Source organism: Rosa chinensis, chromosome 2 (genome assembly GCF_002994745.2).
Source record: "Rosa chinensis cultivar Old Blush chromosome 2, RchiOBHm-V2, whole genome shotgun sequence".
NCBI classification, from domain to species: Eukaryota; Viridiplantae; Streptophyta; class Magnoliopsida; order Rosales; family Rosaceae; genus Rosa; species Rosa chinensis.
In genome coordinates, this window is record NC_037089.1 from 3,751,612 (window position 1) to 3,765,388 (window position 13,777).

Here is a 13,777-nt window from a genome sequence, read left to right on the forward strand (position 1 = left end):
AACTCGAAAGCATTACTTAAAGCACAAATTTCATCCATTATGAGCCCCTCAACACCGAGATCTTCGTCTACAGATCTCAATGACAAGACCCAAGGCATCCACCTAGCATTTGACCTGCATCATTTCTCACCATGCCTCCCACCCCAAGGCTTGCCAATTATCCTAGACATTGCTCCATCAAAGTTTAGTTTTACGTACAGGCCTTGAGCTGGTGGTTTCCACTCTTGCTGCCTTGAACTCGAAATGGGCTAGCTTATGAGGCCTTGCAAAGTTTGTTCCAGCTGCTTCAAATTCCTATTGCCATCTGCCATCTAGCATAGGGATCTTAACAGGCATGTATCCTTGAATTTCTACAACGCCAGATCCACCATGCTACATAACTGAAAAACTCTAGCTGCCTCTCCTTACTCACTAGTGTTTAAGCATTGTTTTTCTTCACTTGTACGTATTTACATTTCGTCAGTCCTACTTTATATATGCATGTATACATATATGTAGATAATTAATAGATAATGCATGTCTAATATTCTGATCGATACTATCATACACAAGTAGAGAAATAGATCAAGTTACATACATATTATCATATGTATGACCGCTAAAGAAAATGGTCCTCTAGATAATATATGTATGAATAATTTATAGCTAGTTGTTTTTCTGAACATGATTTACAAGTAGCGTTCTTAATCATGGGTTAGATAGAGATATTAAAAATGGTAGATAATGAATTTACTACACAGTTAAATCATGCACCCATAAGTCTGCTATAAAAAGCTAAGTTTCTCTTGGTTTGTATTCCGTGTTTTGGTTATATATACTAGCCAGCTGATTCTCTCTCTCTCTCTCTCTCTCTCTGTTTTTGTGTTTTGGGCATACTAGCTAGCTTGTTCTCTCTCTCTCTCTCTCTCTCTCTACAACTCTGTGTTTGTGTTTGTTTTTGAATATATATATATATATATACACACACACACACACACTAGCTGACTCTCTCTCTCTCTCTCTCTCTTTCTCTCTCTCTCTCTCTCTCTCTCTCTCTCTCTCTCTCTCATGCTTGTCTGCGTTTTCATGATTTACGGATGGAAAAAAATGTAAAATGTTTCTTTTGTGAGTACGTGAACACAGGAGATCAGAAAGAAGATGTACAACACTTGCAGAAGAAGCATAAGAAGGTCCAGTGTTGTGTCTGCCAGAGCTACTATGGTTGGAACCACATGGCTTGGTTGGAGCAGCACTTCAAGGATAACCGTGATCACTGTCGTACTTTCATGTTCTGTCACAAGACAAATTGTCTTATGACAATTTGTCTATCTAAATACATTTACGTTGAATGCAGGGGATTAGAAAGAAGATGTAGTTACTCTTAATGCAGGGGATCAGAAAGAAGATTCATTTACGCTTAATGCAGTTACCCTTAATGCATTTACGCTTAATGCTTTTACGCTTGTGACAAATTATGCAGTGACGAACATGAAAGCATGATCAGAAAGAAGATAACCGTAGACTTTCTCGCCTCCCAAATCACCTATTGGTTCATATTGCACTAAGCATAAATGCAGTTACGCTTAATGCAGTTACGTTTAATGCAGTTACGCTTAATGCAGTTACGTTTAATGCAGTTATGCTTTCATGTTCTGTCACAAGACAAATTGCCTTGTGACAATTTGTCTATCTAAATGCATTTACACTTAATGCTAATGCCTCTTAATTATTACTAAAGTCCTTCGCATACATATGTACTGATCAGATCACAGTTTATCTCCTCTTAATTATTAATTAAATCTCAGATCAACATCACTATCTCTATCAAGTGTTCTTGCTGCCAATAAATTGATGACTGCCCTAAATAGCTAGTTACTTGTAAAAAGCTATACGTTATAAATTTTAGCAGTTATAGATATAACTAGCTAGCTAGTAATTGAGTACTACATATACGCATGCTTATTAATTAAAAGCAATTAAGCTAGCTCCACAGAAGCGATATATTGGAAGATTATAAAATATTAGCTTTAATTGATTGGTGGTATAGGTTAAGAAGCCCATGATGAAGCCTAGGTTAATTAGGATCTAACTAGGATACAAATATTCTTGCAGCCGCCAAACTTTTTGGTGTGAGAGAATACTAACGAGGGTATTGGTTAATTAGGATTTTGGGTAGAAAGAGTTTATTTTCAAGCTCTAATTGTATTGTCTCCCATTGATTATAGTGAAATTTCTCGCCGGCTTTGAAAGTGGACATAACTTAATTACATTGATTGAGTGAACCACTTCAAATCTTTGTGTTCTTGTATATGTTTTCTTTATCATTATTTGGCTGCTCATCTAGTTTCATATCAATATTGTATTTGTTTCATCTAGTTCCATATCAATATTGTATTTATTACCTTCCCCACAACAAAGATCACCAGACTTCCAACCCAGCCAACTAATCGTAATAGCAACTCGAGCTCAGATTTCCATTGCTGCCAATTCTAAAACTAGCCAAGGTGTCTATAGCCGCAAGAGGAAATTATCTTTATTAGCCATGCATACATATGAGCATACTTATATGTACTCAACTGATCAGCCGCACTAAATGAGCTCTTAGTACTTAAATCCTTGATCAACATCCATCACCATCACCATCAAGAATAACCTGCTCATAATAAATGAATCACTACTCCAAATAGCTTGTAACTTGTAAAGCTACCTATATGCTTTAAATGTTAACAATTTACTTATTTGTAAAGCTTGCATTGATCATGTAATGAATTCTTGTTCTGCTGCAATTGTGGCCCCTTTGAGAATCAGGAGTTCCATAAAGCTAGTACTTGAGATATCTCACCATATCTTGGTCCTTAAAACAACCGACTACGACTACGACTTAATGAAGTTGCTTGATATTTTAAGTGTAAAGGTTGTCCTAGCTAGATATTGCATACCTAAATTTATGATTTATTGATTGAAATCAGACCCACGTACATATGTGAACATTAACATTACTAGACATTTCGATTATGATATTTGATTCTTCCTCTATAAAGCTTACAATATGTACGTTAGTCATGAATCCTATCTTTTTTGAGATAGACGTGAATCAAACTTCTCAATTCACATATCGTAAGTTCATAGTATGCAATACAACGTTCAATTTGGTAGTCATGTTACCAAACTTCTCAATTCACGAATCGTAAGTTCGCAATGATCTTTAAGTCTTCCTCTAAAAAGCTTATGATGTGTGTATGCGAGTCACAAAATCGTACCTATCTTGTGAGCTAGACATTTTACTGAATTTTTAAATCTATGGATCGTAAGTTCGCAACGTTCCAATTTACTACATTTTTCCACATTGATCACGGTACTCAATCTCCAAATCTATTATCACATTCTGCACATATATTTCAAAGCGGGTAGAGCTCGAGCTCAGGTTCCAGCTCGGTGATGATCACCAAACGACTTGTCGTTCGCAACCACGAAAATAGATAAGTAAAAAATTAAAATAGACCAAGACCGAAAGAGAGAAAAAGTAAAACAGAGCCGAGAGGCGGGAGAGGGAGCTAGTCTCAGATAGAGAGAGAGAGAGATGACGATCGACGACGAGAGCTCCGTCTACGTCGGCGGCCTTCCGTACGATGCCACGGAGGAAAGTGTCCGCCGAGTCTTCGATCTATACGGCGCCGTCGTCGCCGTTAAGGTCATCCAACTCTCTCGAACTGTTTTTCAATTTTGCTTAATTTTCAGCGTCATAGGGTTTTGAACAGTTAGGGCTTTGTTTCCGATCAGAGCTTTTCGTTTTGGTTTGCAGATTGTGAATGATAATACGAGCAGAGGAAAATGCTACGGCTTCGTTACGTTTCGGAATCCACGGTCGGCGATCGACGCCATCAACGACATGGACGGCAGGGTGTGTGAGTTCGTTTTCATGAAATTGAATCTGGAATTGTGATTTTGTTTAGTTTTGCTATGAAGTTGTTGACAGTTTTGGATTTGGATTTGGATTTTGGAGCAGACTGTGGATGGGAGAGTTGTGAGAGTGAATGAGGTGAGGACTAGAGGGGGGAGATTAGGTTTTGGGAGAGGGAGAGAGAGGGAGAGTTTCCGACGGGATGTCGAGAGGGGGAGGAACTGGGGGAGGGGTAGGGAGCATGAGATGGAGTATGATGATGTTAGGGAGAGGTATAGGGAGAGGTATAGCGATAGGTCTATGGAGCGTGGGGATAGGTACATTGTTCGGTCAAGGGAGCGGCGGTCTGTTGAGTATGAGGGGGAAATAGATGGGGGATACGGTCGTGTACATGGTGATCAGGAGGTAATGAGTGAGCATTTCTCGGATAGAGAACGTGTGAGGGACAGGGATTTGGAAGATATTGAGCAAGGACACAGCAGGAGCCATGAGCGCGGTTGGGGGAGAAGAAATCGTACTGTGGAATCTGATAGAGAGAGGGAGATGGACAGAACGGAGCTTCCGAATGATATTGTTGAAAAGGATAGAGATCAACAGTCAAGGAGGTGGAACGGGTAAGATACGCCTTTCTTGTTATTTCTAATTGTTGCTTACAGTTAAATACCAGTCAGAGGCTAGGGAAGCAACTGGGCTTCATATTTAGATTGCGTAAACATGGTAAATATAAAAGCCAAATTCGATAGCTTTGTTAGGCAAATTGTTGCAATTGTTGTCACATGAATATGTAGGTTTATTTTTTTTTATTTTTTTATGAAATCATTAAGTTATTGCATATGTAGCTTACGTTTCCAAAATTTAAAGTAAGCACTTCAGTTTTGCTACTTAAATTGATGAGTGTAGTGATTAGCCTTTCATATAATAAAATTGAGAATCGATTGGGGTTTGAAATTGCCTGTTGGTGTTCAATTTTAGAAAAAAATGCTTCCTATCTCCACCAGATGGGAATACTTTTAGGAGTTATATATGTCTTCTGTATGAACAATGCAGCCATCTTCTCCTTATCGTATATTGTCATCAGTTGTGTAGTAATCCTGTTTTTCGAGATGACCAGGAGAAATCAAGATATGAGCAATCACATAAGTTTAGTACGTTGGCATTGGAGTAGAGATTTAATTTCATCATGTTCTGTTGTTTTTGCTGCAGTTCAAATTCTGTTGATCGAAATAGTAGGGAGCTTTTATCCCATTCAAGTGATGATTTCAATGATCAGGCAAGTACAGCATTTTTAGCATTTCTTGCTGCGGGAGTGTCATGCTTTGCTTTTGTTTTGTTTTGTTTTTTTTTTTTTCCTGTCCTCTTAATTACAGTTTTGCTCTGCTTTGTTTTCTTTTTGTCCTGTTAAATATCTCAGGTAAAAGAACAGCTTGAAAGATCCACACTGAGGCTTGAAGAATTGAAAAAGGAGGTTTGTCTTCTCTTGAGAACACTAGTAGTTTAAGTAATGCCTATACCTTAATGGTATCCCTTTTTGATAAAGTCCTAAATTGTGCTATAGATAGGTTTTTTCATATCAATAAAACAAAGTCAGAACTTATGGTGGATGAGCATAAATTCATTCATTTGGCACCTCCAAATCCTAAATCTTGTCCTTAAACCTAATATTTTGTTACCTAGATTTTCTCAGTAGCAGGAGAAACTAAGAATAACAAAGGCCAAAACTGTGCATCCAATAGGGGTTAGCAATAGCAAAGTTTATGGAAGTTGAGTAAGTTATGCAAATGACCTTGAATTGTTCATCTGAAACTATGGCCAATATAAATGCATGAAGATGAAAACCTGCTCACATGCCACACACGTGCATGGACACAACCAAGAGAAACACTTGTGGCATGGAATCACCTTTGAAGTGAAGATAAAATTACAAATCTCCAAAGGTTATCTGTAACATGGCAGTAACTAAATTATATTTTGTTTTCAGACTTCTGAGATGGAAGAGAAGTTAGAAGATGAAGGAAAACTGGTTTTGGATTTACAGAATCAATCTAAGGTACTCCCAAGTTTTTGATTACTTAAAAGTCACTTTTAAGCTCATGCACTTTTTCGCTTTGTATGCTCAGTTTTACTCCAAGTCTTTATTTCACATGCTAAACTTGGTTCTGGTCTCACTGAGACAGAAGCTGGAGGATGCATTGGTAAATGCAAAGAAGAACACTTCACACCAGAAGATGCAGTTGACCAAGGTATTTTCAATCAGATTGCTAGTTATTAGACTCTGCAGAACATTGCCTAAAGTTAATGCATGTTGTTTTATTATCTGCAGCTACATGATTGCTTTATGCAAGTAAAAGATTACAGAGAAAGACTTAAAAGAAGTGAAGATGAACTTCAGGTTGGTGATTTTGTTCTCTTGAGCTTAATGTACAGGAAAAGATCAATTTGAGAGAAAAAAACATAGGTACCATGTTAGAAAATGTAATGATGAAGAACAATATTATTTCGTCTATATGAACTGAAGTAAAAACTATCTAGATTTTTAGCCAACTTCTTTTGAACTGGTTTTGAATATGCATTCTGAGATAAAGAAGCAATCAAATACCCATTTGAGTTTGGTATATTAATGCTAATCTTTGGTTTTTTAAATCGTGTTTTTCCCTCAATATCTCTTTTAAAAGAACTGTATCAAGTGCAAAATTTGATCTATATTAGATTTAATTACCAACCATTTTGCTTGTAGATGCTGGTTGAAGCTGCAGCAGGGGAAGATGGCATTGATGATGTTGGCTTGAGGGATAAAATCCTGACTATTGGCAATGCCTGAAGTCACGTTGAGCTATGGAAGAAAACTGTATCTGCAACAAATACTGTAGTGTATTCTTTCTCCTTTATGGGTTGGGTGGTGAGGGTAGGGTGTCAATCTGTCCTTTTGATAATGTATGAAGCTTTTGTAGATTTGTACCACCAAAGTCAGTGAAGGATCAGCTTATTATATCCAAGATGTATATCATGTATCATGCTTTCTTATACGCCAGTGGTTTAGCAGCCTTTTGCTATACAATACAACTCTTAAATGGATCAACTAGATACCGTCTTTAATAGAGGAATTGGTTTCGCCACTAGACTCATTACCTGCATAACTCTTTTGAATTGGAATGCGTGTTTGAAGACATGAAGTTGTATACACGAGATTTTTGTTTGGTTAGCTGGCTCCGTGAAACTTGAAAGCATAGAGCTTTTTCAAGTATGGCGTGGGAATATGCAGACCACCTTCAACGCTAAAGATGAAACAGGCTGTGAATGCTTACTGCACAAGTATCCTCTTTGCTCTGAGAATTGTTTAAACAGTAATAAGGCAGTATTAAAGCCCCCTTCCCGTGTCTCTGTGAAAACTAAGAGACTAGGGTGGAAAGGAACAGAGCTGAGGTAGGCACACTTTCGGTGCCTCTTCTTCCTCCGCGATCAACCTAATCTTCAGATTTCAATTTCGATTTCGTGGAGATTCAAAGCCATCTGAGAATATCTCTAGGCATCTAACAAGTTAATAGCTTGATTATGGGTTTGGCCTCAGAAAGGGAGGAACAAAATGTTATTTATTTCATGGTAAAACACCACAATAATCAGAAACAGAGGTTGATTATTCGTTTAAATAGAATCTCAGCCCAAAGGAAAACAAAACAAACACTCACTTTCTCCTTTATGACCTTTTTACACTCACTAAGTTAACCCTCACTCTCCCAATATATTTCACATTAAATAATGATAAATTTGGAATTAAACATTTTAGTCCTCATTATGGAAGCATACAAAATGGTAACCCTAACCTTACTCCTAAACCCTAACCCTAATCTTAATCAGAACTTGAGTGTGATCTGACTTCCATTGCTTTCCTCACGGTCTTCCGATCTCCGGGCAGCCATGCCTTTCTCACCACTCTCAGTCCCAGCCTTCCAGCTCCCACTCTCAGACTTTCCATCTTCGATGCTCTCAGACCGGTCACCATTTCCTCTCAGGTCAGATTCCGGTGAGCTTTGCGTCCGGGAAGTAGTGCTGGCTCTGTACACGTGGAGCTGGTGGTGGAGCGTGTGGTGGTGCAGCTGGTGGTGACCTGACTGCGGCTGCTGCTGTGCCGTAGTGTAGAAGTCTTGTGGCATTGGGGTTGCACAGTAGTGTGTCGGTGCGTGGGAAGCTGGGCTGTATAGGGCCGTGGGCCCATTGTGACCTGCCGTGGCGTACTCCGGTGGAACCCAGATGCCACCTAGGACCACCAGCTGCGGCGTTGGGCCTCCCGTTGTCTGTGGGCTTGGGCTGGGCCGTCTAGTGTGGAGCCTGTACTTCTGTAAATAAACAAAAAAAATCATCGAGGTTAGTACTAGGGTTTGTGTCAGAGGTTCAAAATCATGAGGTTCACGCTAGCCTGCATTGTTTTGGATCAGAGCAGAAAAGACCGGACAGTCTGATCCTGATGAATATGGTCAATACCTGCAGATGACTTTTAACTTCATCATTGGTCAAACCGTCAACTTTCATGAGCTCCCTTATTTGTTTTGGTGTGGCCACTGTGAAAAGGCACAAAGAAACAAATCAGATATTTGACCATATAATAATGATTCTATAATGACTGTTCGGTTTTTCATTATATGATTACCTTGAGAACCACCAAGCATTTGGAGGGCGCTAACGAATCTCCTGTGCAAGTCCGGCGACCAGCACCGCCTGGCCTTCCTGTGACTACTGTTTTGAGTACTTGTGTTGGTGTTGGTGGTGGTGATAGTGCTTGTTTGGCCTTCTATTGCCTTGCCTTGTTGATCTTGAGTGGTACTAACCACACCGCAGTTGATACCATTCTCACCCAACTCGGAACATTTGTTGTCCTGATCCATATTCTCGCCGGCTTTGTTCTCCGGAGAGCCGAGAGCCAACTCCGGAAGAGTTTGCAGGTTCGGGGATGGACCCGAGTTGCGAATATCTTTCGAAAATGGATGGAAGGCTCCTCCTCCATAAGATCTTTGCTGCTTGGTGTCTAGGGCTAGCTTGGGGCTGACATTGAACCCCATATCAGCTTGTTCTTTTGGTTTGGTTGCATCAGCTTGGCTCCATAGTTGGACAGAGGTCATCCAGTTTGCCTTATCAGAACTGTTTGTTGGTTTCTCTGAGCCTTCAGAATTTGAATGTTTGAGAGGTATGAATTCTTCAAGAACCGGCCTAATTGGTCCTTGATTATTTGCCGACGATGATCTGTAAGCTTGTAGCTGCTGCCTTGATGCCTCCACAGCTATATCAAAATCAATAATGTTATTATTTACAATGCATTGATCATGTATTTTATGTTCAAGTCTTTATCTTTATGTTTGTTTATCCTTCTTTTCCTGGCTTTAAGCACTCTTTGGAAAATATGTTGAGCAAGCTCTAACTTCTATAAATGAAAAAGAGATAAAAGAAAAAGGGTTTCCGAAACTGACTTCAAAGCTTAAAAAAACAACAACAACATGAATATTCATTGGTGACTTCATGTTTCATAACATGAACATGAACTTTGAATTATAGGTACCCGTAGTGAGGAGCTGCATGGAAAGAGGAAGCTCGCGCTTGAAGGCATCGATCTTGAGACGCTCTTCTTCTAGACGAGAGAGTATCTCTTCGAGCTGCTTCAGGTCATGAGATGGCGTCGTCGTGGCGGCCTGGTGATGATGGTCGCCAAATGATTTAAGGAGCATGGAGTAGCTGTGAGGCTTGCACTCAAGGCTTAGTTCAGAAGGTGATGCTGCGCCCATTTTTCAATTAGTTAGTGAAAGTTTTTCGATAGGAATAACAACAAGATCTCCCTTTGGAGTAAGCTATATATGAGAAAACAAAAACAGTGTTTTTAGAAGGTATTGTTGATCATGCTGAGCAACAACAACAGGGTATGTGGGAACAAACAAGAGCAAAAGAAGCTGTTTGGCTCTTTCTAAATTTCTAGCAAAAGCTAGAGAGGTTGGAGAGAAGATAAAGAGAGAGAAAGGTAGGGGCTGGTTGTTTCTGAACACAAGGAGGATCGAGGTAGGATCGTCTTCTTTTTAGGTGAGTTCAAGGGAATAAAGTGGCCATGGCTGAGAGAGATAGAGGATCAATTTTAGAGAGAGAGTGAGTGAATAAAAGAAAGCTAGAAAAAAGCAAAGGGATAAAGAAGGATGGTAACTTCTTGCAAAATGCAAAAGAACAAAGGCAGAAATAGGAGGAAAAGCTCAAAATGAGAGAGAAGGAATCAAGGTGTGTCTGACAGTAGAGGGTCATGTGCTTTGAGCGTTGCTTGTTTTATTAGAGATGCATAGACTTTAATGGCTTCTCTGTATCCCTTTGTTTCTGTGTACGAAGAATTCAAAATTCACCAATTTTAAAGATGATTCTTCTTCTCACTGTGTTGGTACTTTTATCCCCTAGCTTTATCTTTTTAATTATTTTCTTAAGCTTTTTTTAAGCCTTTCGAATCTTACTGAGCTACTATGAACCTATTATTCTCATGTATAATTTAGTTTTAAGTTTATACCCAACGAATTCTGGTCAGTACCATTAGTAGACTCTACTTTCAATAGCATTAATTTTATTTTGTTAGTGTGGGAAATGGGATTCCTTAGGATATATGGTTAGAGAAATGTAACTGGCTATAATGGAATGATTTGAAGTAGCCCACACTGTATATCCGCATCAAATATAATATCAACAATACAAGTTAACAGTTTTCCCAAAAAAATTCAACATATTTTATTATGAGAATAAATCCTACTACTTCTGGTATTGGGGTTTCAACACTTGAAAAAAAAAAAAATTGTGAGGCGTATTGCTTAAATCATTGGTCCAATACTGAATGTACCTTTTCCACCCGGCAAGATGCCTGATATTTGCAACGCTCTGGTAGTTAAGGGTCGAGATAGTTACTAGAACTTTCGATTTCTATTGTTTCTATTATATTGCATATGTTTGAATTGTAAGACTCTTCCATATACCTCAGTAAAATTCAATTGAGATTAGTTGCACACACACATTTCATGCTCAAATGAACCACCAAGACCTATTCGTTCATACATTTTGTGATTAACGTATTATTAAGGTATAAAAACTCTTTAAAAGCTTTAGGTCACGCGTATTCAACAGTGTAAAACATGTATAAGCATGCACTGATTGCAGTCCACAGAAAAAGGGTATAAAGGAATAGTTGGATTCCATGGTTGTGATCTTGCGCATCACATCGAAAGTCCAACCCTAGCTCCAAAGGCGAAATTAAGCTTTAGCAGCAGATTGTAGAGATTGGACACGTGTACGGCCAAGTGGTACTTTGAGTTGTCCTTAACAAGCATTCTATTATTCACATAATTATACGTATAAATGATTCTATGATGATTACATATTAAAATGAAAAAAGGGCCTTGGGAAGAGAAGAGCTACCTAAGCATATACTAAAAATCATCCCATGCATATTAGTTTTTTACCACCAAATTGGAGAGACTTTATCTGTGAGCAAAAAAGAGGACATATTCAAAATGAGATACTAATATATCGAAGATAATATATGTTCCTCCATATGTATGTAGCATGCAACTTTCCTTTTGGTTTCAAAAGTTGCATAATTGCAGTGAAATTGAGTGCATTCAGAGAGAAGGTGAATAAAATTTTATAGATAGGGAATATCTAATAAAAAGATGAAACATTCATGTTATTTAAGAATAAATATATTAAGCCTCTAAGGGAAGGAATATCTTCCTTCCAATTCTACGACTCTAAATTAAGGGAACAAAACCCACGAAGCTTAAAGGGAATTTAAAGACCATTAGCAACCCCAAAAAAGAATTTAAAGAGAGGGGAATCTTCTTCTGCTACTCACCTTTAATGAAGTGGGTAGGAAGGTAAGAAGATTCTCTGAAAAAATTTGAAGGAATTTTTCTAGGGTTCCGAACCTCCATAACAATTTATCCGGATTCTCTATATTGTGTTTATGGTGTTTGAATTGAGTCCAAGGATTTTCGTAACTATACTTAACTGCTAGTAATGGGTTACAACTCTTGGAAAGTTGATTTAACTTTTAAGTACAAGTGAAAAAAAGAGAGATACCCACTTTGTTTTTCAAGATTAATGGTAGAAACATACAAATCATAAGATCCCCAATAATACGTACACTAGGGAAATAATGCACGACAGACCAACAGAATAAGAAATTCAAAAAGCAAAAATAACCAATAATTTTCATGTCAAGTAGCAAGTGCATGCAACTAATTTATACATTAGGAATTCATCACGTCATGCCTGCATGATATAATTAGTATCCTCCTTGTTTAGTAAACTTGAAGAGCTTAGAATATGATTGATAGAAATGAATAACTTGCGCTCATACTACTTAGAAATCAAAGACATATACATCAATCAATACATAACAAAAAAATTATAAAGGTTCAAAATCTTATAATTTTGTAATTATGGAAATATTAATTTTTTTTTTTATGAGATACTCTACACTAGAGTCTAGACTCCAATCCTCCGATACTCCTATACCAAATATTATAAATAAACGCCTGGACTAGCACTCTAGCAGTATAGTTATAGTGTTCTACAACTGGTATGTGTGTGTGTGTGTGTGTATAGTCGTTCCCTTTCAATTTTTCATGAATTTTATGATGGAGAAATTTTCAAAATATATAATTTTGTTAGAAATAAATCAAAATGTGTCAGTTAGGTTTGCACCATTTGGAAAGTGATTTTTGCATAATGAAATTTGCCTAATTGGTCACCACATTTCAAGAGGTAACCACTTGTGAAGTAAAATGACCAAAGTCATACGGTACAATTGAAGAGATACATTATCACTTGAAGAGAAAGTTTATTCACACATTGCTAAATGATAGATACACATCTCTTACTTTTTTTTTTTTTTGATCAAGAAGAAACTTCATTAATAATGAACTGGATACAATGAGTTTTGACATCATCTCATACACAGAAATGGCCACTGGACTTCACACTGGAACTCCAACATGATTGACTAACGGAGCCAAACAAGCCCCGACTCAACGACAGACTTAACTTGCACTACAATTAAAAAGCAAAGACAATAGGCACAAGCACACAACTTTGTCAACACTAACTTGCCACCCAGAGTCCTCCTGACCTGCCTTTGATCGACCAAGTCTACACTAGTTGTGACTTCGAAACCGACCAAACAGAAATGCCGGACCGTCAGACCTGAGACTAACTTAAACCTAAGACCATGGCCACCTTAATGTCAACACCGTCAATCCACAGAAGCTCCAAATTGCCATCACCTCCGACTCGAGATCAAACAGGAACAATCCCACTAGAAGGCCAAGGATGAGTGTCTATGCCAGTATGCCACCGCCAGACAATTTCGCCACCGCTGCTGACCTAACTCCAGAACAGGAACGACCTCTAGACCGCTGAATAGAAGATTATCAATGCCAAAATTGTAGTGCACCCGACCCGACACAACAACTAAAACGTAAAACAAAACCTAGAAAGTAATTTATTGCTGAAAAACAAACCAAAGAAACTAAACCCGACTAACCAACTGCAAGAAATAATTAACAGCAAAATGCCACTAATTATTAGATAGAAAAATAAAATAAAACCAGAAAATAAAAAAGGACCCCATGGACCACATTCAAGCCCAATTACTACCGCAGACAGCAAAAGAAGCACACCATCCCACATTCCAGGCCCAAAGGTGTCCCGGCAACCCTACCACCACTTCCACTGCCGCCATCACACCACCGCTACCCGCGCGCCAGCCAAAGCCTCAACCCACCTCCATCCAAGTACGCAACAACCATGGCCAACACCCACCTGAACTCGTTAAACCCGCAACCCAATTCCATCCCAACTCTCCAACCCGTGGAAGATCCTACAAACCTCCAA

At 38.5% G+C, this 13,777-nt stretch overlaps 2 protein-coding genes across 2 annotated transcripts; one reads left to right on the forward strand and one right to left on the reverse strand.

Moving 5' to 3' along the window:
* The first annotated feature begins 3,479 nt into the window (after positions 1 to 3,479).
* On the forward strand, positions 3,480 to 7,002 carry LOC112187654 (glycine-rich RNA-binding protein RZ1B). The gene is made up of 9 exons (XM_024326536.2): positions 3,480 to 3,670; positions 3,782 to 3,880; positions 3,986 to 4,494; positions 5,084 to 5,150; positions 5,292 to 5,345; positions 5,859 to 5,927; positions 6,055 to 6,120; positions 6,201 to 6,269; positions 6,615 to 7,002. The coding sequence occupies exons 1-9, from the start codon at positions 3,560 to 3,562 to the stop codon at positions 6,696 to 6,698; spliced, it is 1,128 nt and encodes a 375-aa protein (XP_024182304.1). The 5' UTR covers positions 3,480 to 3,559; the 3' UTR covers positions 6,699 to 7,002.
* Positions 7,003 to 7,491: 489 nt separating this feature from the next.
* On the reverse strand, positions 7,492 to 9,991 carry LOC112185693 (myb family transcription factor EFM). Its single transcript, XM_024323971.2, has 4 exons — positions 9,426 to 9,991; positions 8,523 to 9,149; positions 8,357 to 8,433; positions 7,492 to 8,211 (listed from the first exon to the last, which is right to left on the reverse strand). The coding sequence occupies exons 1-4, from the start codon at positions 9,646 to 9,648 to the stop codon at positions 7,729 to 7,731; spliced, it is 1,410 nt and encodes a 469-aa protein (XP_024179739.1). The 5' UTR covers positions 9,649 to 9,991; the 3' UTR covers positions 7,492 to 7,728.
* Positions 9,992 to 13,777: the final 3,786 nt, after the last annotated feature.

What these genes read in the sequence shown, in the direction of transcription:
- LOC112187654 (XM_024326536.2), top strand. Translation starts at nt 3,560, where the DNA reads ATGACGATCGACGACGAGAGCTCCGTCTACGTCGGCGGCCTTCCGTAC. An exon ending in CAGTCAAGGAGGTGGAACGG is followed by an intron (nt 4,495 to 5,083) that starts GTAAGATACGCC and finishes TTTTTGCTGCAG; the next exon opens with TTCAAATTCTGTTGATCGAA. An exon ending in GTGATGATTTCAATGATCAG is followed by an intron (nt 5,151 to 5,291) that starts GCAAGTACAGCA and finishes TAAATATCTCAG; the next exon opens with GTAAAAGAACAGCTTGAAAG.
- LOC112185693 (XM_024323971.2), bottom strand. Translation starts at nt 9,648, where the DNA reads ATGGGCGCAGCATCACCTTCTGAACTAAGCCTTGAGTGCAAGCCTCAC. An exon ending in AATGCTTGGTGGTTCTCAAG is followed by an intron (nt 8,434 to 8,522) that starts GTAATCATATAA and finishes GCCTTTTCACAG; the next exon opens with TGGCCACACCAAAACAAATA. An exon ending in AAGTTAAAAGTCATCTGCAG is followed by an intron (nt 8,212 to 8,356) that starts GTATTGACCATA and finishes GTTTATTTACAG; the next exon opens with AAGTACAGGCTCCACACTAG.